Here is a 26,747-nt window from a genome sequence, read left to right on the forward strand (position 1 = left end):
GCCCAGCCCCCCCCCCCGCAGCGCACGCCGCTTCCCGCTGCCGCCCGCGCCTGCTCCGGGAAGAAGAGGGGCGGCGGTAGCGGGCGGCCGAGAGGGACACGCCTTTCGCCCTCCCCGGCCCGGCCCCCCGGGCCCCCACCGCCCACCGCGGGCGCGGCGCAGCGCAGCGCGGCCGCCGCCGCCCCGCCATGAGCCGGAGGTAGCGGCGGCGGCGCCTTCCGCAGCCGCCGCCGCCCGCCCGCCCCGCCGCGGCGGCGGCCGGGCCCGCGATGCCGAACCAGAAGGGCGGCAAGGGCAAGAAGAACAAGCGCGCCAACAGCAGCGGCGACGAGCAGGAGAACGGGGCGGCGGCGGGCGGCGGAGCCGCGGCGGCGGCGGGTGGCGGTACCGCGGGTGGCGGCGGAGCCGGAGCGGCGGCCGCGGGCGGCGGCGGCGGAGCGGGCGGCGGAGCGGGCGGCGCGGCTGCCGCGGGCGGCTCGGCGCCCGGAGACGTCAAGAGCGGTGAGCGGCGGCCCGGGCCCCGCGGCCTCCCGCGGTGGCGCAGGCGGCGGCGGGGAGCGGGGGGGCTGCCAGGGGGGACCCACGGGGCGGGGGCGCGCCCGGAGAGAGGGGTTGTGCGGGCGGGTGCCCGGGGCGGTGGGGGGTGCCGACTGGGCCCTGCGCGGCTGCCGCCGGCGGGATCTCCCCGAAACACCCTGCGGGGCGGGGGCTGCGCGCCGGGGTGTCCCCGCCCGGTGACCTGCCGGAGGGCGGGGGCTGCCCGGCGGCGATGCTGAGAGCGGCGGGAGCCCGCGGCGCCCGGGTGCCTTGGCTGCGGGCGGCCTGGGAGCGCGGTCCGGGGGCAGAGCGCATCCCCGGCGGGCGGGAAGCGCATCGCTCGCCGGCAGCGGATTCGGAGCTCCGTTGAAAAATCCCCGCTTTATTCCGTCACGATTAAAAATGGAGTCCTGCTTTTCGGTCAGTTTTGTTTGCCGTTGTACAGCAGTTAGGTTTGTCAGGGCAACGTGCTCACTTCGCATCAACCATTTTATGCTGCCTTTGGTCGGTGGGTTGGATTTTTGTTCCCGGCGGTTTTGGTAAGGTGGTGTCTTGCAGAAACTTGAATTGCTATTTGTGTTTGTTTCGCTGCAAAAGGATGTGTCAGGTAAAACTAAAGGCAGGCAAAGATTTTATTACAGTTTTGCTAAGCTAAAAAACCCCACCTCTTAGTTCTGCTGCTAGGTTTGCAAACTGCGGTGCAGAGTCCCTACTCTTCACTTTTTTCCTCTCCCAAGTTCAATTTCAGCTTTTTACTCTCCATGCTTTTCAAAAAGTGGGAGGGTGGCTACAACTGGTATTATGCTTTGTGACGATAGTTTTGCCTACTGCTGTTAGAAAGGCACTTGCAAGTGTCTTAGTTTGGTTTTTGAGATGTCTGATTCCCATGTATTATTTAATGGAAACTTTTCCTTGGAAATATTATCAATTAATTATGAATCACTTTAGCTCACAAGTTCTTTGCCAGACTGCTTTTCTAAGAGTATTACTCCAGAGAATCATGGAGAATGATTAGAATTTCCTTTTTGGGTTTGTTTTGGGTTTTTTCTTTACTATTTGCTTTAAGCAAGTGAACAAGAAAAAAAAAAAAAAGAGGTTAACAGGGGTTAGAATATTGCTGGAGTATTTTTATCATGGTTTCAGTATGGTAATGTAATATCTCCAACATCCACATTGCAGGTGGTGCCTTACACGTTGGCTTTTCTTTGGATGGGGAGGAGGACTGTTTTGAATTTTTGTTTTGCTCAAGCACAAGTGGCAGCAGTGGTGCATTTCTGGAGTGGCTGTATTGTCTGTGGATGATGAGGTGGTGTTCCATCTGCAGGTGCTGTAGGAGGTGATGCCAGTGAATGCTGGTAGTGGTACAGCTCGCTAGCTGGACTGGTTATCGGTCGTCTTCTGCATGTGTGTCCCACATGCTTGGCATAGCCTTCCCCTGTGCTGGCCAGCTTCCTCAGAAGTTGAGGCTGCCTTTCTGACATATAACGTGAGGTGCTCTTTTATTCTCTTTCCCTGCTTCCATATCACTTCAGTGGTCAGAAGCATCCCATGACTCTTTCACCAAATCCCTCACTTCCCTTTTTTTACCCCTTTACCACAGAGGTGCGACCTTGGCTTCAACATTTACTGTATGCTGCTTGGTCAGCACACCTGATCTTTGCCTTGACAGGATCATTGCATCTCGTCATACATTTATTTTCAGATAATTATAAAGGCTGGAGGGGTAGATGTGGTTGCTAGCTTTATTTTACACTGGCATCATCAGATAGTCCTGAGCTATACATTTTGTAAATTGTATTCTCCCTGGTAAGTGCAAAGCTTTCAACAGTTTTGGTTCGGGTTGTGCTGCAGAATTGGGAATCTGGCTCATGTGCAGGGAAAAGATTATACAGTGATAATGCATTCCCTCAAGTCTTCAGACCTAATGAATCTGAAATGAAGCTTTGTACTGTAGCCACCGCCCTGGAGGCAACTAGCCCATTACTAGACTCCAGACATTTGTAAGAGGCTGTGCACTTGAGGGTTGCTTGATCACTGAGCAGTTTATGGAGGATGTGGCCTGCTGCAGTGAGTGGTGGGGTTAATAGAGTTCTGCTGTGCACAGTCAAGGCTTGACTGTTCATGGGAGACTATCTGGGTTGTGGATTAAGTCTGCTGGGTTGCTGGGAAGCTCATAGCTGTGCTGTTTTGGACACTGCAGCTGCATGCTGTGACTTGTGCTGCCCAGGCTCACTGGTCCTGTGAGACTCTGGGCTTGCTCTTCTCTTCTGCATTGTCACCCTATGCTTCTCTAGTGTAATTTGTGTGTGCCTTGTGTCACTGCTCTCCTACTCCACCTGTACCCTGGGAATGCAGTGCATGATCATAATGACATAACCTGCTTTCTTTCATTAATGGGGCAAGACAGAAGTATGCAGAGATGAAAGCAGTAGGTTTAACAGTTGAAAATGTCTGTGCAGACCTTGGCTTTGCATTGTGATGTCAGTATGATAGTCTAATTGCACAATCACATCAGGACCCTATTTTGCTCATGAAGAGACAGTGATTCAGGTATGGGGCTTTTATAAGTCTTCACAATTTGTTGTGTGGTGCATGTATTGTTTCTGCCCCTCATCCATGTGGCATAATGAAATAGAATTTTTAATTTCCTCTGGGCTTCTCTGTGCAGCACTGACTAGCTGTGCCATGTGATTGAGATCTGCCATTACAGCATCCCTTTATCGTGGAAAGTTCTTGTTCACTTTTACATTGTGATAAATTTTGCCTCAATCCCTGCACAATTTTTTTCCTTTAAACTATCAGCCAGTTTTTGACATGATGACTGAGAAATGTTAGCAGACTTTTCTCCTGCCCCAACAGGGGATTTGTTTATGGTTGTTTTTTTTTTGGTGGCATTTCAATTTTTTGGTGGTTTTGAATTTTTGGTCTTCAGAGCTCAAACTACGCTTGAAGGGTTCTAGAGTCCCACAGGGGAATCAAGAAAGCAGAGAGCATAACCACTGACCAGATGTGATGGCTTTTCTTACCTTGCACTCTCAATTTCTCAGCAGGTATTGGGATGATGCCTACAAGGGGGATTCACATTCTCTAGCTATGTCCTCTGTTCCTATCTCTTCCATCAGACCATATGATAGATTAATCTTTCTTGACCAAAGTACCTCCATTTTCTGCACTAAGTGATGCACAGGTCAAGGAGAGGGGGTTATAGGGTGTGGGTGGACTGGTTTAACGGTATCACAGTGCACAGGGAAAGTGAGATGTGATGTCACAGAAAGTCTCATTTCTTAGATTACATGTCTTCAGAGTGATTGAATGATGTTTATAAAAAAGATTTTAATTTTCTGATTTTCTAGCTGGTTTTCTGCGTTACTTTTTATAAAATCTGAGCTGTCATTGTGTAAAATTATACCAGCAACTGCATGGGATTTTGCACTTACCCCATTGATGGCAGTGTTCCTGATGGCACTAGTTGGTTACCTTCTGCAGACATGAGTGTAACATTTTGTGGATACTTTGTCCCATCATCAGAAGAGGAGAATCCACCTTTCAGATCTGAGGCTCTGAGGAGCAAATTCCTATTCTGTCTCTGCCTTGCTGAGGCTGGACACTTTCAGACTGTGCTCCAGCTGTTTTATCCCTTTATTCTCTAAATGTCTTGCTCTAGTCTTGACATAGAGTTGTTACTGACCCTAATATTCCTTATTCTATCCATTTTCTTTGCCTTGTTTCCATTCTTCATCTCATTGTCCAGTAGAGCCAAGTCCTCTTCTTTGGCTTGGTGATCCCTATCTTAACATCTTGCTGCTTCATCCCTCTGTCATTGTCACTCTGTTCTCTTCAGCACTGTTGCTGTGGGAAGACTAGAGAAAAGAAAAAGCTGTGTCTCCATAGCTGTGCTTTTCCCCTTTAACATGTAATTCAGTAAAGCCAGCCAAATTAAACTAAAAATACCCCCACAGCATAACTGTCTCTAAATCACTGTCCTACAGTGTACTGGCCACCTGTTTTAAGACTTTTTTTTTTTTCTCCCCCGCCATAGGTGAGCCCTTAAACTGCACAAGTGTCAGGGCTGGTGAGGTGCTTGGTTGGCAGGTGGAGCTGGTGGCAGTCAGATCTGTTGTGCTTTTGAACACTTCACCTGGGTTTCACAAATTTGTAAGACTGATTTACTTTCAGATAAAAATGCTAATGTAGGAAAAGTGTATGGAGAGGGAAATCAGTAAGCACAACAGTGACTAATGTGTTGAACACTGTGACTGGCCAACAATTATGATTTATTAAAAAAGAAATTATTATATCCTGGATGTGGGATAGTTAAAGATGGACGTAAAATTCATCAATGCAATGTTTAAATTTAAAAATGTGATTTCAGAGAATGAATTGTTGTAGTGTTTAAGCCTGGATTAATATTTGCTGTCAAATGTTCCCTGCTGCATATAACATCCAGTTCCAGTTTGGCACTCCAGTGATGTTCAGTATTGGCACCTTCTGATTATTTAGCCTGAGGGAGTCCCACTAGTATCAGTGAGACCACTTGGAAAATTAAGTTTCTATTCTGTTGCAGTGACTACAAAATTTAATACCTATTAATTTACTAAGGGGAACTAATTTTGCCTTATAATACCATTGTGTTCTTCTAACTGCAGAAATCAATTGAATGCAAATTTCACTGTCTCTATCAATGCAAATCAGGTTCAAAAGGACTTTCATGCTAGTTTTAGGATTTGAAAACTATGCAATTACATGCTTTGGTAGCAAATGCGGTTCATGTTTTGCAAATCTTTGCAAATGGAATCATGTTCATGGTGTTACTGAGTAAAACAAATATTATCCTTTCATGCAAGCAAGTACACACCTATTTAAGTTTGAGGTTTTTAAGTTATTTGCTATCAAAATGGTTATCAGTGCCCTGACAGCATTCTGTGGTCCTGTGATTAGTTATTGCTCAAGTGTAGTGCTTTCATGAATAAAGTTTAGACTTGATGTTTGCTCTGTTTCATGCAAGGAAATACAGTTTTTGATCTCATTGCTTTGCTTTGTCTGTACTCATCCCATATCTTACCCACAGTGATCTAACAAGTAGTGACAAAATGATTTTTAGCCCTTGGAGACATTTGTAAGTTTTCTTCAGCCTTGCTTACAGCCTTGCATATTGAGACATCTTTTGGTATTAAAGTACTGTCATGGCTGGCAGAAGTCCATCCTTCTCTGCTTTTCTTCCTGCAGCATGTGTAAGGGAAAAAACAGAGGAAAACCTTGCATTCAGCTCAGAGTAAAATACTACAGCTAATCTTCAAGGTGTCTAAATTATAACAGGATTAGTAGAACATGGGCTTTCTTTAAACTCTTTTGATAGAAATTCAAATAATTTCAAAGAGGCCTCTTGAAGCAGTAATCTAGTCACTGGAGTGGGTAATTCCATTTTGAAAGCTTGTGGGATTTCAAGTGGAGCATTGGCATTTCCTGGTAGACTTTAGTGACATTTATCTTGAGAGCATTCACTTCAGCCTTTATGTCTTTCTGTCAGTCTCTCAGAGTCCATCAGTCCTCCTTCCTGGGCTTGAGAGGGATATTGCTGTTGTTCCTGTCTCCCAGGATGCCTGCTGGGAGAGGAGGCAGCTTCTGTTGGAGCCTGGCTATTGAGTGTGCCTGGCACTCCCCATCTTCCCTTGTGTGCACTGCTCCCATTATGGGAGCAACAACTCTGCATCAGGAGCTGCTGTCTTGAAGAGATGCTGGGTACTGCATCTTCTGTTTCCCACCGAGTTTCTACCAGCTCTTTTTAGCCTTTGGCATGGAAAGCAAAATACAGTTTGTCGCACTGAAACTTGGGAAGGATAGACCAATGACACAAATATCCCTAGATTTGAAAATATAATAGGTGTTGGTACCACTTGATTCAACCTGCTTTCCTTTCTCTCTTGCCTTCTTATGCTTTTGGACTGGGTGTGGTGGCTAGCTGGCTCTCAGTCTGGGCGAGTCCAGCCTGCAGTGTTTACATCTGTGCTTGGCATTAGGGCATCTACTGCATGCCACAGTTATCTCTATTTCCAGCATGAGTTGGAGTTTGCCACTGAAAACTTGTGAAGGCAGGTACAGTAGAATCTGCATTAGTTATTATTAGAATGACTGTTTCTTGAAACACCAAGGTTAGTTCTCTGTAGCAGTTCAAGTTATTAAAAGCTCTTGGAAGACTAAAGTGAGAGGATTTAATGGTTATGGTGCTTTTCTACGGGGACAATTCATGTGCAGACTAAGCAACAGCCAGTGTTCAAAACACATTAAGGCCCACCAGTCTTGAGATAGTCATTAATCTCTGCAGTCACCTTTATAGAAGTCATCAGAAAAATCCATGTGATGCTGAGGAGTCTTCCTAGCTGGGGCATGATTGCTTATGGCACAGAGTACCAGTTGTCTTCTGACCTGGTTAAATGAAATCAGAGTTCACATGGGAGTATTGGGAGTGCATAGTTGTCCTGGTACTGATACAGGTAGAGGCTTAGGTCTGTTCTCTGGGGATATTTCCAGTTGGATTCAGGTGTTACATCACAAGCCAGGGCAAGATTTATTCTATACAGAGGGGGTCTATACATCCCAAGCAAAAGTCAAAGCTTTTGTTTGTGATTGTTTTCTGTATTTGGACAACACATATTAAATGCAAAGAAACTGGCTAAGTTGGCTAGATGATAATTGTACCGATGATGGTGATTTCTACAAGACCATATGAATTCTTGTGTTGGATTTCAGCAGCGTAGGCAGTAGGTTCAGCTTGGAGGACAGATGGCTGTGTAAACAAGCTACAAAATTGTTGCGCACATGTAAGTGCCTATCTTCCTTAGTTTGTACAGTTTCAATCTTGATTTTCTGCCTTTGTTGAGGTGATGGTTGAGCTGGGAGTGGGTGGTTGAATGAGAGCTGCAGATAACTGTATCACATGCTGGTTGCCGATTTCATAAACAGGCATTAGCTCAGACTGTGCTGTTAGTTAGAAGGTGTTCGTGTGGCAGGTATGAGTTAAGCCTTCACGATTTCCATGGTATTTTCCTGCTGCTATGAAGTTGCTAGGTGTGTTTTTTTTATTTATTTTTTTATTGTCAAGAGATTGCCTTGGAGGTCAGATGTGAAGTTAGCATAAGTGAAGTGCATGGAGATGCTTCTAGTAGCTACTGAGCCCTCTTGGAGTCTCATCACCTAAATTCTCAGCTGAACAGGGTTTAGCAGCTCCAAATTACCGGAAATCTTTTCTAGGGGAAGGTGATCACTTCATGTTACTACTCACTTAATAGAATAAGTGACATCTTGCACGTGGGGTAAAACATGAGGGAATGGGACTGCTTATGGCTTAAATCCCTTCTGAGTAGGTGTTGCCTGGAGCTGTGTGTTCCTTGGGGGCAGGTTTGAGCTCTGGATTGGCACCTATTGACAATGTCAATATGTAGGTGCATGATAGATGTAAAGCTATCAGCCAGACTGGCTGCAGACAACTCCTCGTTGCAATGGCACTTGCTCTGTCTGTTGCTTACTGCTGGCCTTAGCTTCTCTTTCCAAGAGCAGGAGGGACTGTTATGGTACAGAAAAAAGCCTGTGATGCTGTCCTGTTTTTTTTCCCTTCCCTCCTGGAAGCTTTCGTCTTGATCATTTGGCAAAGATTGCTTAAGAAGTTTTGAAGAGATATCAGTCATCATCAGTGAGTGTTACCAGTATAAGCCCCAAGCTGAGCTGTTCTGAAAGACTTCTCTTACTGTTTATCAGCTGTTAGTTGTTGTTCCTGCTGCACTGAAGATCCAAGCCTGCCTTTTGGATCAACTTGTGAAACGATTTTTCTTACTGCATTCTTCTGCTGCTCTTAGGCTCTTAGGAAAGTGGTCATTTCTGTATTGCCATTTTATTTGTACTATTTAACCAGTTATGAGTATGACAATACCATTTTGTCACATCTTGGTAATCTTTGGAATATTAGATTGCATTACAAGGTTCAACAAAGCAAATACATCAGACACTTAATTCAAGTTTTCTCTTTCTGTCTGTTTTGTTGTAGTGGTGGTGGTTTATTTTCTACAGCTGCATTACAGTATTACTGCAGTAATATGGTATGACTTCAATTAAAATAAAGCTATGCTGATGGCAGGGGAAATTCAGAAGATTCATGCAGATGGTTGGTAGGGAGTGGCCTTCTCCAGGAGCGACTCAGCTCTGGTTCAGGCTGGCAGAGTGAACAATTCCTAGCTGTGTAAGGTTGTGAAGAGAGCAGTGTTCATGGGAAAGCAGGCTAGAGGTTAAAGTGTTCGGTTTGCAAGGTATCTGTCCCACAGGAGCCCTTCTGGCCTAGGTAATGTGCTGGCAACTAGTGTGTCCTTGGCATAGATGAAGAGATGCTAGAGTAACAGTAGACCAAGAGCAAACCACAGTTAAGTGTCTTGCAACTAATCTGGAGCCAAGACCTTTCCCTTTTTTGGGGGACAATTTCTTTTTCCAGATCCCTAATAATCTACTGTTGCCTGACAGTTGTTTCAAGATGACAGTAGGGCCATTTTGTCAAGCCACCACTGCACTTCCCTCTCCCTGTGCCCCCAGCCTCACATGTTTAACACCTCCCTTGAGTTTTACCAGAGATGGCAAATCTGTGCAGTGAGCTGAAACCTATGCCGATGAGTATGGGAAATAATTATCTGTTTCTGTCCACTGACTGAAAAACTCTGGTGCTTAACACAATGGATAATGTGGGAGCATAGCAGGGAAGAGTGAATTTTGCTTTAGGTACCTGCATTGAGGACTTGGAACAAATGAGAGCAGTCATGAAACTGAAGCCACGGAATCATTGCATTTGGCTTGCTGGGTGCATCTTTGGTTTAATGATGGGTGAGAAGTAAACAACATTCTCCTTAGTATACTTCACCAGAGGGGAGTTCCTCAGGCAGCTGTTGTTCTTCTGCTTTCATTTGGGTCATAAAATGGGAAGGATGGTCTTCATATACTGCCTTTCTTTTTTATTAAAAGGTAGAACCAATTTGTGTGGGAGGATTTTTTTTTGTTGTTGTTGAAAGAGTACTTCTCAGATGTTCTGTTTCTGTTCCTATTCCTGGCTTTTATGGATGTTTATAAACCTGAACAGAAAAAATGACAAAAAGCCAGAAATACCAATCCAGGTTCCTTGCAGTCTTCTGTCATATTCTCATTTTTGAAAGAAAAGTTAATTTTATGGTGACTCTGTCAAACATAAAACACAACCTTGTTTAAACAGTGAGCTATCTTTGCACAAATGTACGTGTGTTTGGAATGTTGTATGTTATTTCTGTTTTAGAAGACATTTATGTACTGCTCCTTCCAACTATTTTCAAAATCACTGTTCCAAATCACTACAGAGGAATATAAGAAAACATTTATTTTTTTATGTGGAAACATAATGTATTGAAAGAAGCAGCACACGCTTGTAGTTGCAACTTGACAGCCTACGTTGAAGCTGTTCTGCTACACAAAACTGCATGCTGTCTTGTTTTGTTCTCTTAGGCTGTGAAACCCATCTTGAAACTGAGAGTTAAATAGAAATTCTTTTATCGTTATTTTGGCATTCTTTTGAAATGAGCTGCTGGGAGATTAGATGTTGCTCTGATACTGTGTAATCTTTCATTTTCCCTGAAGTTCAGTTTCATAGCTTTGGAAAGCAGAAACTTGTTGAGTTGTTAGCTACTTGGAAGCAAATTATATTTAGGTGACAAACCAGCTTAGGGCTATAGGTGTGGATGGGCAGTTTGGCCATGTAATTTCTATTTACTTCCCACCATAATCTCTCTTGACAGTAATTGTTAACACCATCATCATAAAACATTAGGACAATGATTCTAGCTCTGACCTTTTGAATAATATCTTAAAATTTATTTCTAATTATGGGAAGTACAAGGGCTTGATAACAAGAATTTTTTCAAGTCTTGTAATACTGAAAAAAGTGCTCTGTCTTATTTATAAAATGGTGATTAAATAACCCAGACCACTTTCAAGGGTGTGAATTGATGGGAAGAGCTCTTCACATTACCTAAAAGGAGGCTGCCATACTGATCTGAATGCTGTCTCTTTTGCTTCTAAGGCATATCTGTTGCCATGAACTGGAAAAATTGCACAGAAATGTCTTTTCTGTTTCTCATTTATTCTTTATGGAGGAACATGTGGCATGGTTATGTTTGGCAGGACACATGAGTACAGAGAAAGTCTGCAAGGGATGTTCGGTCCTGCACAGTCTGTTTTGTACAGATAATTTGAAATGTGTGGCAAAACCAAATGTTGGCTTGAGGTTTTTGTATGCTTTTCAGGTAGTGGAATTTTCTGCTTTCTTAAATACAGGAAAACTACAAAAAGCAGTAGAACTTTCTACTGAGACGACTTAAATTAGCCATACTGGGATTCTCAGTTTCTGTTGTGGAAATATTGCAGCAATTTAATCAGGGCCTTCTCCAAACGAGCAGACTTGATAAAAGCAAATCTGCATCAGTGAAAGCAGGTGCTTTGACTTGCATGGCATAACCTGTGCTGTGGAGCATGGCAACATGGCAGAGAGACCTCTTAGTTTCCTGGAGTATTTCCTATGCTACAGTGACAGTAGTGAAATGTCAGATGAGTCCCCAGAAGAGGTGAGTAGACACCAGCTTCTCCTCTGAGCAATGATGTTTTCCAAAGCAATTTCAGTGCCACCATTTAACAATTTATTGGGGTCTTTTGCATGTTGGAAGGCCTTTGTTAATTCTGTTGCTGTCTTCCAGCTGCTCTAGACCTGCTTTTGCTGTGGTGATTATGTGACCAGCCAATTTACACTGCAGATAGCAGATCAGATGAGGGAATGTGTGAAAACTTCATAATCATCTAGTTAACTTAAATGTTGAAGAAGACATCGCTGTCCAGAACTTGCAGAACTTGCAGCTTTGCCTTTGCAGCGGAACCCATGGTTCCGCTGTGGGGGAAGTTCCTCAGGTAATCTGGTGTCTGTAAATTCTTAAGGAGAAACTGGAGAAGATCTCATTCCACAGTATTTCCATTGACTAACTAGGAAAAGGGGAAAAAAAGGTCTGTTGAAAGTCACCTTTATTTTAGCCTCTAGACACCGAATACATGATGATAATTAAGTAATTGCAGACATATTCTCTGGAATACATGCGCTGTGGTGATGGTTTTTGTGTTTCAAGTCACTTATTTTATTAATTTCATTTTTTGTCCACATAGTGAAGAAGAGTCTGTAAACTTCTCAGGGAACTTGAGATCATATGTTTTTGCATACAAACTCAAAAACATGTTCAAAGGCTGATCAAGGAAACGCTTCCCTTTTTTAGTCAGTTACCTATGCTGGTATGGATGAACACGTATAGTGTCTGTATTCAATTCTAGACTTGTCTGTGTAGTACTTTCTCAGCTGTCAGCTATAATTATACCTGCAACTGTTAGAACATTTACTCTCTGAAACACAGTGAGAGCATAAGTTGTTTTTTGGCATGTTCTTTTTCTTTTGCTGCCTTCTTGTAATGGTGGAAAGGAATATCTACCAAAATAGATGAATAAAGGAAATGCCTAAGTGAGAATTGTTCATATTGGTGCCTCTGGTACCTTGCCTCACATATGACTTCTGACAATTGACCTTTCATGGGTTCAGTTTAACTGGTCTTTAATTGCATAAGGATGCTATAATTAATAGTGAACTATACTTTCAGACCTTAAATATGATGAAGGAAAGATTGAAAATGAAGAAAAGCTTTGCAGAGATGCTTGCTGTAGTAATGTGACTTGAATTGAGGTCTGGGAGAATGTGGGGGAAACCTCTGAACTGGTAAACTGACGGATTGTGTTTCAGAGCAGGTAAGTTATTACTCACTTCTGGTCTTGGCCAGCAACATTTTAGTAAATAATAGCTACATTGTACTTAATAATACTCAGTAAAAGAGTGAAGGAAAAATTAGTCACTGATAGCCAATAAAATTGTTGCTTCTCAAAGACATCTCCAAACTTGAATGTTCTTAGCGGGCTTTTCAGAGATGCAAGACAACCAATAATAAAATATTTGTCACATTATAGAAGGAACTTCCAAAGAGTCTTCAGGAAAAGCCTCTCATGTCTCTGTTCTCTCCAATTTGGTAATTTGTTTTTAATGACTGAAAAGTCCATATTTTGAAATGAAATAGGCTTTTTCTTCTTTGAAGGAAAGCTTCTGGGAATGTGTTCTGCTTGCAATTTACAGGCCACTCCCTGAAGGAAAGGTATTGCAGAAAAACTCTTCTTGTAAGGGTGTCACTTCTGGCATTAAAAACAGAGACAGAGAAATTAAGTGAAGGATGTGGCATCTTCCAGGGAATGGCTCAGGAAAGTTTTTCTGTGCAATTTGTGCCTCTTTCTTTGGTATAAGTAAGTTTTAAGAACTTCAGTAATCTTGAATTTATTGAAAGTAGCTTTGAACATTTTGTTTGTTTATAGCCTTTTCCAAAAACTTGCTGGGAAAGGGACCACTAGCACAGCAAAGATCTGTTTTTGCAGAGCATCTAATTTGTATATAACTGCTATAGGACAGGTGATGATGGATAGCATCTCTCTTACTGAGAGTCAAAGTACATCTAGGAGCATAAAACCTCTCATTCTACTGCAAATTATATAGTTTTATTTGTGCAAGCATAAAAATGGGATTAAAAACAATGCAACAGAGTGGTGTTTTTTTAACCTGCTCATCAGATAGAAATTTAAAGTCCTAAGGGGAAAAAACTTCAGTCATGACAGTCTCTCTCTCCTCAAGACTGTGCACCTCTGCCATAAGTCCTGGGGCTCTGGCTGAGACTTCAGGGGAACTTCAGGAAGTTGATTGCTGTGTTTTAGATAGGGTGAGGCAGCACTTGACCACAGAAGACCTGGAAGAAGCCTGCTAATATTTGAAAGCAGCCTAAAAAGGTTGGAACAGAGCTTTCTGATGAAGTGCAATAGTTAGGAAGACAGAAATACAGAGAAGAAATTTATTTGTAATACTTGAGTAAGCATCTGTGGTGGGGGTCAACCTGCTACAGCATCTAAAAAGTTCTTACAAAAACTGCAGTAGAAGATTTCCAATCTCTTTGAGACTCCCATCTGCAACAGAGCAGCCAGCAATGAGAGTCATATGTAGTCTGTGGTACTTTGGTGAGGAACTGGAAAATGTCATTGGTTCATAAATACAGAAAATTCTTTTGTAGAGCATTTTTTTGTGTAGAAGCTGATACTGTTGCTGTGAGATAATTGAAGTAAACTGTTCTTTGCTCAAGGATATAGCAAAGCTACTACTTTGCTGATAAAATATCATGTTGCATTTAGATTTTTTTCACCTGTCTGTGCTGCAGAACTGTTTGGTTTGTGAAATTTAGCTATCCAGAAGGTCAGTGGTGGTGATATAGTCTGTATTTGCCTAAGCAATGTAATGAAGGCTCTCCTTTCTATACTAGGAACGTAAGCTCTTTGTTGTGCTTTTCAAAGTTCTCTGCTCCCTCCTTTTCTCCCTAGCTGTTGTCTCTTGCTCAGTCCCCAAAAAAGAAATTTCTTTTCTCTCAGAAAAGATCAATTCCTGTCCCTCCCCATGATTGCAAAGCTGGGCTTACTTGCTTACTTATGTGTATTGCTTATGTGTTTTTCAAACTGACATCTCTGTGTGTTCTCCCCATGTTGCCTCTCAGGCTTCAAAGCCAGCCCTCCAGTAACATTCACAATGCTTTCTCCCTACTTCTTAACACCTTGCAATGGTATCCACAAATGCTTGAGGAGGGCAAATGCTTCTGAGCATTTGGTTTGGTTTTGAATATTAAACAGACTATAGTGTCATCTTGATTGTTTATTTGTGCATTTCTTTATCTCTTTTCACCTGCTTATCTCTTTTTGGTAAGTTCTGCTTTTTTGCACCAACCCAGAGCTCCTGCTTGTGGCCCTTCAGTAAGACAGCCTGTTAGTAAGAGCTTGCGTGTGTTTGTCACAGTATTTAAAGAAAGTACTGCAATAAATGGGCTATTAAGTTATTAATGTATCTGTTTTACCTTCTACAGAAGCCCCTTGTGCTACTCCACTGATCTGTAGTTTTGGGAGGCCGGTGGACCTGGAGAAGGATGACTACCAGAAGGTTATATGCAACAACGAGCACTGTCCCTACAGCACTTGGATGCACCTTCAGTGCTTCTATGAGTGGGAAAGCAGCATCCTTGTCCAGTTCAATTGCATTGGCAGAGCCAGGAGTTGGAATGAAAAGCAGTGTCGCCAAAACATGTGGACCAAGAAGGGATACGACCTGGCTTTTCGGTTTTGCTCCTGTCGGTGTGGGCAGGGTCATTTAAAGAAGGACACAGACTGGTACCAGGTGAAGCGAATGCAGGATGACAAGAAGAAGAAATCAGTGTTGGAGAAGAGTACGGGAAGGTCCATGACGGAGTCAGCAGAGGAGGCCAAAAAAGGCAGGCCAGCTAATAAGCCGCAGAAAGGCTTGAGTAATGACCTCCAGCGAAGGCACTCTATGGACAGGCAGAACTCCCAGGAGAAGGGTGTCATGGGTGGCAGCTACGCCGTTCGCTCGCCTTGCGTCTCTCCTGGCCAGTCCCCACCCACCGGCTACTCTATCCTCGCCCCCACGCATTTCAGCGGCCCTCGTTCCTCGCGATACTTGGGAGAGTTTTTGAAGAATGCCATTCACCTGGAGCCCCATAAGAAGAACATGGCTGGTGGGGGCATGTTCAGGAATGCACATTTTGATTACGGGGCAGCTGGCTTGCAAGCACATAGATCAGGACACTTTGATACCCCAGTGCAATTTCTGAGAAGGCTCGATCTATCTGAGTTGCTCACTCACATCCCCAGGCATAAATTGAATACTTTCCATGTGCGAATGGAAGACGATGCCCAGGTGGGCCAAGGGGAGGATCTTCGGAAGTTCATCCTTGCTGCTCTCAGTGCCAGCCACAGGAATGTTGTAAACTGTGCTCTGTGCCACAGGGCGCTGCCAGTGTTTGAACAGTTTCCGCTGGTGGATGGGACCCTGTTCCTTAGCCCATCAAGACATGATGAAATTGAATATGATGTTCCCTGTCACCTTCAAGGTACAGGTTGTCTGTCAGTCATACTAGGTTTCATTAAATGATGGAACTGCCTTCTGTGCCCTGTCCCTGCCATTACAGATTTTCATCCTGGTTCCGCATTTTTAAGCAGTTCTGTAAAGCTTGAAGTAATGTCCAAAATATTCATGTGGATCAGACTGAAACACTTAGAAGAAATTACAAAAAGATGCCGTATAGAAAGATCCATGCCTTGTGTTTGGGTTTAGAACTAAACAAGTTCTGATCCGATTTCTAGGTAGACCATGAGAAGCTTTTCCAGCCAGTCTGTTCTGGAGCTTATGCATGCTCATTTATCTCTTGGGAACTTTATTCCAAGATGTAGATCAACCTTTTAAACAACCTTTTCAATTTAAGCATGCTGTGCTGCAGCCTGGGTGAAAGTTGTATTTGTTCCTCTGATGAGGGTGAGGTACCTCTCATCTGCTTTCAGACTAGAGAGTATCAGTTTTGTTTTATAGCAAAGTATTATTTCTTAAATACAGAAAAGGCTGTAGTCTGGCTTGTGTAAACATAGGCCTGGAGAGGTTGGATGTAGTAAGAATAAGCTTTTAATATGTTGTGTTAAAGCAGCAGTGTAGCAGTGAAGGTTTTAGACTTCCAAACTTACACATGCTTGAGCTGTGTCTTGATTATGTCCTAGCTCTCAGATGAGTTGAGACCATAGCATGTGTTTCTTTTTTCCCTCTTAGAGAAACAAATGGATGTGGGCCAGCATGAGCTTCAGCTCTTCCTGAAAGCTGTGGCCCAGACTTAAGAGAGCAGGGTGGTACATGGCTGGATGTGCCTGTCCTGCAGCCTGCTGGCAGCCGGCATGCCTAAAATAAGTCAGAGAAAGTATTCTGAGTCTGGTGGCCAAAAGCATAGAATTATATGTTGAAAAGTGTATTGGTAAGGGATTAACCAGAGGTATTTTAGCATTAAAGTTTCTCACCTTTCAATAAAATACATTGTATCCCATGCATGGTCATAATATGTGTTATGTAACATACCTTTGCTTAGTAAATTTTGTATTTTTTTTTTTCTTTTCTTAAATCACTATGCACTAAGTCACTAAACTGTATTCATGCTAACATTATTGTTTCTGTCTTGCCTAATGTACTTGAAGGAGAAAAACCAATAGGCAAATATACAAGCCAGAAAAGTTCCAGGATAAACAGGATATACCTATGTGAGATAACTATGCTTATTTGCTTTGATGGAGAATCACACAATGTGCTTGTGATTTTCAGTATAAAAAGCTGGTTTAGTAATAATAGTGAAACTCATTGTTGATTAGCATTTGCCTCTAAGAATGAAACTGTGAAATGATTTTTTTAATCTTAATTATTTCTTCACTGTTCGTTGATATATCTGAAAAACTTGTTCAGACAAGTTGCTGTGAATAATTAATTGTTAAAATTTTTGCTTCCTTGTCCTGGGTAAGATGGTTTCTTACCAGAAGTATTCTCTGAAATGCAATTAAGCTATAAGGTGCTATTCCAGGCTGTTATTTTCTTTTCAGTACAGAAAATCATTTGTGTTACCTCAGGCATGTTTAAGATATTGCCTCATTTCCAATACAAAAAGTATCCTGAAAATTAAATGGGGGGAGAACGTAGTATTTTAAAATGCAGAAATGGTGCGGAACTTCAGATGGGGAAAGATATTTATCTTCTTGCTCAACACAACTGCTGTGCATGGAGTTGTTTGAACATTACCAATCTTGAGTGTTCACTATAGGAACAGACTTAATTATATTTGTTATATGTATATTATATACATTTTAGTTTCATCCCATCATGTTTTCTAGAGCTGAACATGCCAGTGTAGAATAACTAAATTTTTACCAGCTCACACTAGTAAGTGTATTTTGTATGTATATTTTAAGAAGTCTGTTTTTTCTTGTTTTTCTAAAATAGTTGGCTTAAAAACCAAAACAACTAAAAACACAGACTATTAAATTTGTGTCTGATATAGACTAATCATAAATTATTAATATTTTGTTCCCATTTTTGTAGAAGAGTTACAAGATCTGTGTCTGTTGAATTACAGTTTGTGATGTGTTCAATGCTTTGATGCTAAAGAGCACAAATTGCAATCCAAGGTGAACACATGTTGAACACAGTCCTGTTTTGTTGCTAATCTGTAAGTTCACTACTGCTTAGCTCTGTCTTACATAGCAGTGCAAAATCTGGTATGTTATAGGATTAGTACTCGCTGTCAGGCCACTTCTAATATCCAACTATTAAACTGCAAATCAATTTAGTCACTACAAGGCAGGCATAATTTTGGTACCAGATCTTTATAATTTATGTTGGAATTTTGGTTTTCTGTGAAAGTCGGTCTCAGATTTTGCATTGGTTAGTTCAGTCACATGTATGTAGTGAAAATAGTTGATTTCCAGGTCTGAGCCACTTGTTTTTTATGGACATAAATGTAACTCAGGTTTTGAAAGCATTGTGCATACAGAGCCTAAGGTGATGACAGAGCTCATTATATTGATAGTTCTGAATGGCATGTTAAAGTCTTTGTATGTGCTATATGTAATGTAAATATACTTGTTGTTAATGAACAGTCAGAAAAAAGTACATGAAAAAAATTTGCTTTTCTGACTGTTGCTTTTTTTCCATGGGGACTGTTAATTAGGTCGTTGGTTCCCTCTTTGCTGGAGTTGCTGGTAACAACCAGCAAGTTGTTAAATGAATCTGTACCACGTTTGCTAATAAGCTTCAGCACTTCTCCACTTCTTATGTCAGGTGGGGCTGAAGCTAGGGCAATATTCTGGTTTTGGAAACACAGCAGATGATCTTTCAGCTTAACCTGGCATCACTTATTGGAGGTTTAACAACTCCTTTTATAAAATATTCTGCTAAAACTTACCAGCAAATGATGTAAGGGAGAGTGGGCAGGGTGATGACTAATTCCTGAATTCTGCATAGCTTCAGTCAAGCCCTGTGTATTTCCTATGGAGAAGTACTTTTTACTTTATCATTCACTCTTTATAAAGAAAAAAAAAAAAAGATGTGATTTATATCACTAAAGGTCAGATATCACATTGCAGAAGATGTCTGTTTTAGTCTTCTCTTTTTGGCTCCTTAAGATGTGTCTTTTCTGTCCACAGGAAGGCTTATGCACCTCTATGCTGTTTGTGTAGACTGCTTAGAAGGGGTTCACAAAATTATCTGCATTAAGTGCAAATCCCGATGGGATGGAAGCTGGCATCAACTGGGCACTATGTATACCTACGATATTCTGGCAGCATCTCCCTGTTGTCAGGTTAGTACCATACATAAGTAAGACTCATAAGGTGAAATTCCAACCTATTAGATAAAGTCAAGGTTGTGTATCTTTTCTCCCTTTCCTCCTTCCATCCTTCTTTTCAAGCCTGTACCTATGAGTGCAGTACAAGAGGGCTGATGGGTCTCTGTCCCTTAGTCTTCAGACTTTAGCTAGACTAAAGTCATTGCAAGGGTCAGTGGTTAATACACTTAATATTTTTAAATAAAGCCCCCTTTAAATGCATTGGTAATTAAATCTGATGCTTCATCACTAGCATCACTAGTGTCGGGCATAGTTCCACATTTTGAGCAGACGTTTCATGTTTCCAGGGTTTTTTAGTTCATAAATTGTGTTTTATCATAATTGTAGCAAAAGGCACCAAGGGAACAGAAAGTGTCCAAAGTGTCTTTGTGCTTGGAGGTTACTCAGCTCTCCTTAATCTTTGTTGTGGCTGACCTTGGTGATGGCACTCACCCACTGTAGCCTGAAGCAACTTTGTGTTCATTAAACATTCACCTAATCTATCCCTTGAGAGAGGAAGATCCAAGGCCTGGGGCTACTCCAGAGTGTGCCTGAGACTGCAGGATTGTTTGCATTCCAGAGAATTAATTGTCCACATGATGGACAGAGCACTTCTGCTGTGCAGGTAGGGGTAGACAGCTGTGAAAAAAACATCTGCCTGGGAATGACTCAGTGCTCCGTTCCAGATGCTTGCTGGGACACACAGATGGTGATAGTGGGTCAGGAGGGGAGTCTTGCAGAGATACACCCATTCAAACTGGGACCATTTCATGGTAATGTGCATACTTTAAAGCCATCTGAAATACCAGTTTGTCAATATGCAAACTGACTGTTTATTTTAAATTTAATATATTTACCAAAATGTGTTGCTCAAAAGAGAAATTATATTGCTGCTGCTGGTTAAGGTGACATTGGTAGCAATTATAACTACAGACTGATACATTACCTCCAAATTTAGTGTCTCTTAAGGCTGTAACTTCCTTCTAAAAATAGGAACTTCTAAAGGTAAGGAAAGCTCTGATACTAACTTGGTACCTAAAAGTCAGCAGCTTCAAATCTGAATTGCTTCTTTTGAATGTACAAGAAAAGATTTAAGAGCTCATTATACAAGAGTCTTAATTACATGATTAATGGACAGTGTGACAGTACATGGTATAAGAGCTTGCTGTAAAAGCATTAGCTGCAGTGGCTGTGATTACCAGATAATAAGCATTATTGTTTCACCATGATTGTTACAGGTGGTTCTGTGCATACAGAAGAATGACATTTAAATATGGTATATAATATAATTCCAAAATGCCTTTCTGGATTTATTTTGAATATTTTCATGCCTTACTTCAAAATATTTAATTCTACATCACAAATTTGCATGTAGAATAATAAACTGAAACCAACATCAGATTGCTAACTCTTAGCTGATGTGCTGGACAGTAGTAAAGGAGAAAACACTTAGGTTAAGAATTCCATAAAAATTCATAACCTAGTAGATTGTATTGCTTAAAATTTTTGCTTTTCAAGCAGAGCAGATTGCAGTGAAGCTTTTGATTTTTTTTATTTTTGAGTCTGGTCTCAACAGGGATAGTACTTTAATAATCTCCTCCTCTCCTCATCCAGGAAAATCCTGTAAATCAAGATGGCCTAAACAATACTTTTTGTTCTTTTCAGTGAAGAGCTGAAGCTTTCATTAGTGTACTGTGCTGTGAGGTTAAACTAAGGTGCAGCTCAGGCCCTCGCTGCTCATTTGCCATTTTTACTCTTTAGCTTCTTTACAGTCTCAAATCCTTTCTGCTTCTCTTGATTATCCAAAGGGCTTGCTGTGCTTTCATGCTGCCTGTTGCTTTCTTTGTATCAGATGGGCTGTGTTTCTCAGCTAGATTTCTTCTGAAGTCTCACTTTTTTGCAACAGCTGAATATTAATATCTCTGTCCATCCTTACCTATGACCTTGAATTATTTCTCATATCCACCCAGTTAATGTTGCTTCTTTCTCAGTTGGATTTTGTAGAATAGTTTGTGTATTGAAGTGATGTTTAGTTTGTATAACCTGATAAGTATTATAAATGTTTAAATAGACACTTAAAGTGACACAATACCATGTTGTGCTGATAAAGTAGATCAAGTTATAAGTTTGTTAAGCCAAAAGATTAAAATGCTGATGTATTTCATAGACAGATGATGTTCAAACGTCAACCTAAATGGTTGAATTGCATGGCACAAATATGAAATTTCTCTCTTTGCTTTGATACTTCATTAATGATTTATTGAGACACCACGTCTTGTGCTGGGGGTTGAGGAATTGATTCAGAGATTAAGCAGCACAAAATAAACCTTGATATTCTCTACCTTCCATCAGTCAGAGTGGGAGGTGACTCACTCCCCAGAATTTGGTGGTGGTCTTTAATCTGAAAGGCATGGTGTGTGCCTGCGAGTTCCCAGTCCAAGTGAGGAATGTCCCTACCGGCACATCCCATTACTGCCAGTTTCCTGACTGAGCCCTTCTCCTGCTGGCAGGGACAGGGGACTGCCTCTGGCACCTTCTTTTCCAGAGGTGAGAAGCTGAGGGGAGTGTGGTTATTTCAAAAAGGTTTTTTTGTTTGTTTCTTTGTTTTTACAGGCTCGACTGAACTGTAAGCACTGTGGGAAGCCAGTAATAGATGTGCGGATTGGCATGCAGTATTTCTCTGAATACAGCAACGTCCAGCAATGTCCTCACTGTGGAAATCTAGACTACCACTTCGTGAAGCCATTTTCTTCATTTAAAGTTTTGGAGGCTTATTGACGAAAGCTTTGCTTTAGTAATAGCTATTTTATGGGTATTTCAACTTTATTACATATCTTTTTATAGGATTCATTCTGTGATGAAATCTAATTTCTTTTCTAACTGAAAGAGCAGCTTCTTTGTCAGTGTACATATTAATATGTATATATACATGTTGTTAAAACCAGAATCCTCCTGACAAGATCTCTGTGAAGGTTGGAGGCAAGCCGATTTAATGGCCTTTCAATATATCCCGTGTGTGGGGTACAGTTCAGCTAAAAATTATTTGGGTTTATTTTTTGTATAGTTGTAATACAGTTTATAGGAAGGGTGTGGGGAGACATAAAGGACAGAGAAATATGTCCAGTTGGAAAATGGGTAATTGCATAGGGTTGTTCCTCCAGCTTGGTGGAAATGGGAAATCCTCGGAAAGAAATGTTTCTGTTGTTGTTGAATTTGTTCAGCCTTTTGCATTGGTTCCTAGGGGTGCAGAAGCTGGCCCTTTGTTGCCAGTCCCCTCAGCAGGCTTTCTTTCATATTTCCCATGACCAGGGTAAACTGAGGTATCATGACAAGTGAATGTAAATGTGTCAGAAAATGCAATCTTGAATGAATTCTTTCAGCATCGCGTCTTCCTGCTATGTGCGTTTGATGTGCATTGCCCTCACTGAGTTATAGTGCAGGAAGTAGTGCTGCTTCCAACAGGGCTGTCATGTGCCCAGCTGGGTCACCTGCTCATACCAAAACAAGTTGGAGATCTTAAAATGCTTTATTTAAAGGTATTTCTTCACAGACATTTTAGGGAAGGAACTGGCTGAGCTGAACAGGGATGTGATTGTATGTGCCTGCTGGGACTGAGGCTTTGCTGTCTGCTGCAGGCTGGTGTGACTGGTGTGGAAGGAGAACCATGAAGTGGGTCTGGGCCCTCAGACCTGTATGAGCTGACAGGTACTGAATGCAAAACATGTCATTACTTTTTAAAGCAATTAATTGCTGCACCTTCTTCTTTCAAAATCGTGGTCAGTCTAGGATCTAAAAACAAGGAGATGTTTTAAGAAAGTAGACTTAACATATTTACTTTCTACATGCCTCTATGCTGTACATAATAGACTGCATTAAGCAGTGAATTTGTATCAGAGAGCTTGGCCCTGTAGACTCTTCAGTTGTTCTTTCTTGACTCCCATTTCTTCCTTCCTTAAATAAATTTTTCAAAAGAGGTCATTAATCTTTCGCTTGGTTTCTCAAATCGGTTGAGATTTAAGGGACATTTGGGTTTTTTGCTTTTCTCAATAGTATATTTATTAAGTATTTGTCCACTGGGGAAGTGTGGGGTTTTTTTCTGTTTACATGGTGGGATTATTTTTTGTTTCTTCTGAAGTCTTTTGTTTTTCCAAATTAGAATCTTTTTGGAGTGTATCTGTTAAAACCATGGTCTTGAAAATGGCCCTGATAGTCTGCCACCCTGGGAAAGAAAGCAAAAAAGTCAGAAGCCAAAATAGTGGTTTTTTCCTATGTTGGACTGAGAATTACACTTTCTACTGAATTAAGAAATTACTGTGCACATAAAACTCAAGCTGAATATCCATGTTTCTTTGTGTGTAAAAATGCCGAGTTCAGAGTTTTATTTCCTGGCTGTCTCCACTGCAGAATTAGCTCCTTTTAGCATTAGCTACCCTTCAAGTAATACCCAAGCTGCACAGAGCGCTTCTGATGGTACAGTTTGAGTGGCAGTGTCCTTGGGTGCCACCCTGCTCATGTGGTCCAGCGCTGCTCTGAACAGCCATGTTAGCAGGCTGTGGTAGCCTTCACCACTCCTCTCCTTCTGTGCAAATTCCTGGGCTTGGTTTTGGGTCTGGAGCACGTTCTTGGGGTTTTGTGCAGTTGTCCTGTTGGCAACAGTTTGGGAAAACCTGTTTCTTCTTCTGGGAGAATTAATGGGAAAGACATTGAGAGACTTCTAACACTGTCCTTTCATGGCTACTACAAAGTTACACGAAGCCCAGCTGCAGTGGGACCAGCACTGTGCCCATTGTCCCTAGGAGCAGGACCTGGCCTGGGCATACCTGGGCAGGACGGAGATTTCTTGCAGATTAAACCTAATTAGCTGTGCAGTGTAGACTTCCCTTGTGAAGAGCAATGGAATTATAATTTGCATTAACTTCAGCTTTGATGGTGTGCTGAGCAGCCTGCTGGACTTAGGGTGGCTAACAAGGTTGGAGTTCTGTTGCCTGGCAGTACTATGAGAACCAGACCAGACAGAAAACAGCGGCTGTTGCAGCAGCCTGAAATCACACAGCAAAGACAAAGCTCCTGAAATTTAGCAACTAAAGAGAGGAATTAAAGCATACATCTCTTACTGTAGGTTCAGTCTTCAGTGCCAGTCACACGGCATGAGTCTGGGCTGTCAGCTTCCACATAGGATACATGGCATTGTGTGCCCACTTTTTTTGTACAGTGGTGGGAGGAGGTGTCACTGTACAATGCACATGGTAGGGGAGAAGTGGCATCTGGAGTTGTCCTAGATACTTGTTTGTTTGCTTCCCTTAGAGTAGCTTAATTTGCAGTTCTGCCCTTTAAGTTCTTGGATGCCTCTCTAGACCTGTATGTGTGACAATCAAAAATGAGTAGACATGGAATAAAGGAAATATGGCCAGCTTTAAAAATAAGTATTTGAGAGATTGTGTAATACATCCAAGTCAAAACCAGGAATGGAACAGACTGAGAAAATGGGAAGGGAAAAGCACATTTAAAGTCGTAACACTGACAAGGAATTGCATACAAATCTCTCTAAGAAAGCAGTTTAGTTCTTTGCCAGCTTTTCCTTTTAATTCTGCTGTTGAGTCTTACCTACTGCTTAAGGAACGCATATTTTCTTGTAAAACACATCTCTCAACTGGAGGCTAGCAGCATACATAGCACTGTAAAAATGATCCTCAGTGGAAACAGCTGAGCTACAGAAAGGTTCTTCTGAACTTTCCCTCCAAAGTAAATTATCTCAATTTGTAAAGGTTTTCCCTGCTTCTTGTTGGTACTGAAAGCTGCTCTTGGGTTGCTGGAAAATACACAATTGTCTCTAACATGCAGATTCCAGTCAAGCAGTCAGCCCTCACCTTTGGCCAGGAGAGTTTCCTGGGCTTTGCTGAAGTAGAAGTGCAAATGCAACTTCTTTGGGACCTAATGGCTACTTTGGAGGTTAAACTAGACCACAGTTGCTCTGTTTCCTGTCTTGACGAGCACTGGAAGTAGTCATGAGCTTACAGATGCATCATAAGGGAAAATTACCTCCCAAGCTAAGGAGCTGCTTGCTTTGTTTATTTGGCTAGTTTATTCTTCATTACCTTTCTTTTCTCTGATGCTGTGTGTTCTTTTAAAGCTGGCCCATGGTCAGATTAAATTTGCCTGAAACACGTTTTGTAAATGAGAATGTACTCCTCTGGATTTGGAGGTTCATTCTGCTCTTCTGAAGTGCACGATACTCCTTGTGATAGCAATAGGAGTTGCATGTGCAAATGCTTTTCTTTCCAGTAGTTAACTCTCCTTTCCATAGGAGAGGCTTGCATTTAGGTAGACTTCATATTTTGGATGTGTATAACTGAATTAATTCATCACTAAGATGTCTACAAATAAATTTTGATAACCATAGCTAACAAAATGGACATCTTTTACGTGTTGATGTGTAATTTGATATTTACCAACGTGAACAGCCTGAAATTGTTGTTCTGTCTAATGCTGCAGAGTCATTAAAACTACAGTGTTTTATAGCCAGACCATAGACTATCCTATAGTCTATTTACATTAACATCTCCAGTAATGAGCTGTGTATTCATAATGAGTTTAATTGGAAAATTAATTAATATTCCTACAAGGGAGGCATCTAGCCTGATATTTTTCTTTTTTCCTTTTTTTTTTTCCCCTCCCATGTGTTCCTCATTTTGCTGTACCAAGTAACCAAGGACAAACATGTTGTAAGGCCACTGGTGAGAAAACCCCTCAAAAATATACTTGTCCATAAAAGTTTCTTGTTGAGACATTCTTGGATTGCACTTTTGCAGATGGAAGAATATGTACATAGCAAATGAATGTTGATGAAATTAAAATAATTGGTTATGATATCATTTACATGTGTTGTTAGAGAATATTTTGTTGTGAGTTCTCTGTATTAAAAAGTAATAAATACTGTCAGACAGCTGATGGTGTGGGTTCTTCTTTCCCTGTTTCTTACGCCTGCTCTTTATAGAATTACTCCAGTTGCTTTAAGTTTAAAGGACACAGTAAAACCAGGTTTTTTGTGTTGGTTACAATGGAGCTTTGTTGTTGTCATTTTGAAGACTGTTGTACTACAGGGGTCATGGTGGGGTGTGTGTGATGCCACCTTGCCAAACTGAAGTCCTGTTCACTTTGTTGACATCAGAAGTGCTCCTTCTGTAGCACAGTCAGTCCTGCATGAGCATTTTTAGGAATGCCAGTCTGCTGTGCCAGCTGCTGCCTGTGGGGCTGAATGGAGGACAGAGTGCAGAATCCTTCACTTCTCAGTGGAGTCTGTTAATGGAAAAGTACCCTGTGATGCCTGTGAAATACCAGAAGAGCTTCTGGAGGGGAGAACACAAGAAGATAGCACCTAGGGCAAAAGGGTTTCCCATGTTATGACAGAACACTTCATCGCTGAAACCTGGTTGCAAATCTTTGCTTCCTAAGGTTTTTCAGCAGTCTAACTAATAATGAAATCTTCCATTTTAGCAAACCTTGCTCCATATGCTTATAGCATGATTTTTCAGCCTTTATGTCTTACCACAGAGAAGTTCAGGAATGATGCAAGTGGTCAAAGCCATCTGGACATACAAAAGCTAAAGCAAATATATCTGGGAGAGAAGGAGTGCCACAGTTCAGGAGGCATGAGGTGGGATTTGGAGATTTGGAAAGACTCTCTAAAGAGCCCACTGTAGCTGTGCAGGTTTAATTTTGGAAGCAGATACTGCGGCTGGTTTGAATAACCTTGAAACTGACAACCTGTATGTTAATTGTGAAAAGCCTTCTGGATAACTGCTGCTTAAAATACAAGTATCTGCTCATGGGATTGGAATGTAAATA

General features: G+C 41.7%; 1 protein-coding gene across 1 annotated transcript; it reads left to right on the forward strand.

Moving 5' to 3' along the window:
• Positions 1-211: 211 nt before the first annotated feature.
• On the forward strand, positions 212-25,848 carry HECA (hdc homolog, cell cycle regulator). The gene is made up of 4 exons (XM_053938372.1): positions 212-501; positions 14,565-15,605; positions 18,724-18,878; positions 21,516-25,848. The coding sequence occupies exons 1-4, from the start codon at positions 270-272 to the stop codon at positions 21,678-21,680; spliced, it is 1,593 nt and encodes a 530-aa protein (XP_053794347.1). The 5' UTR covers positions 212-269; the 3' UTR covers positions 21,681-25,848.
• The last annotated feature ends 899 nt before the right edge of the window (positions 25,849-26,747 follow it).

This window comes from Vidua chalybeata, chromosome 3 (assembly GCF_026979565.1).
Source record: "Vidua chalybeata isolate OUT-0048 chromosome 3, bVidCha1 merged haplotype, whole genome shotgun sequence".
Lineage (NCBI taxonomy): Eukaryota > Metazoa > Chordata > Aves > Passeriformes > Viduidae > Vidua > Vidua chalybeata.

Bases quoted from the DNA above. Each gene is read 5' to 3' on its own strand.
- HECA (XM_053938372.1), top strand. From the start codon at position 270: ATGCCGAACCAGAAGGGCGGCAAGGGCAAGAAGAACAAGCGCGCCAAC. The intron at 502-14,564 runs GTGAGCGGCGGC...TACCTTCTACAG, and splicing joins GCCCGGAGACGTCAAGAGCG to AAGCCCCTTGTGCTACTCCA. The intron at 15,606-18,723 runs GTACAGGTTGTC...TTCTGTCCACAG, and splicing joins TGTTCCCTGTCACCTTCAAG to GAAGGCTTATGCACCTCTAT.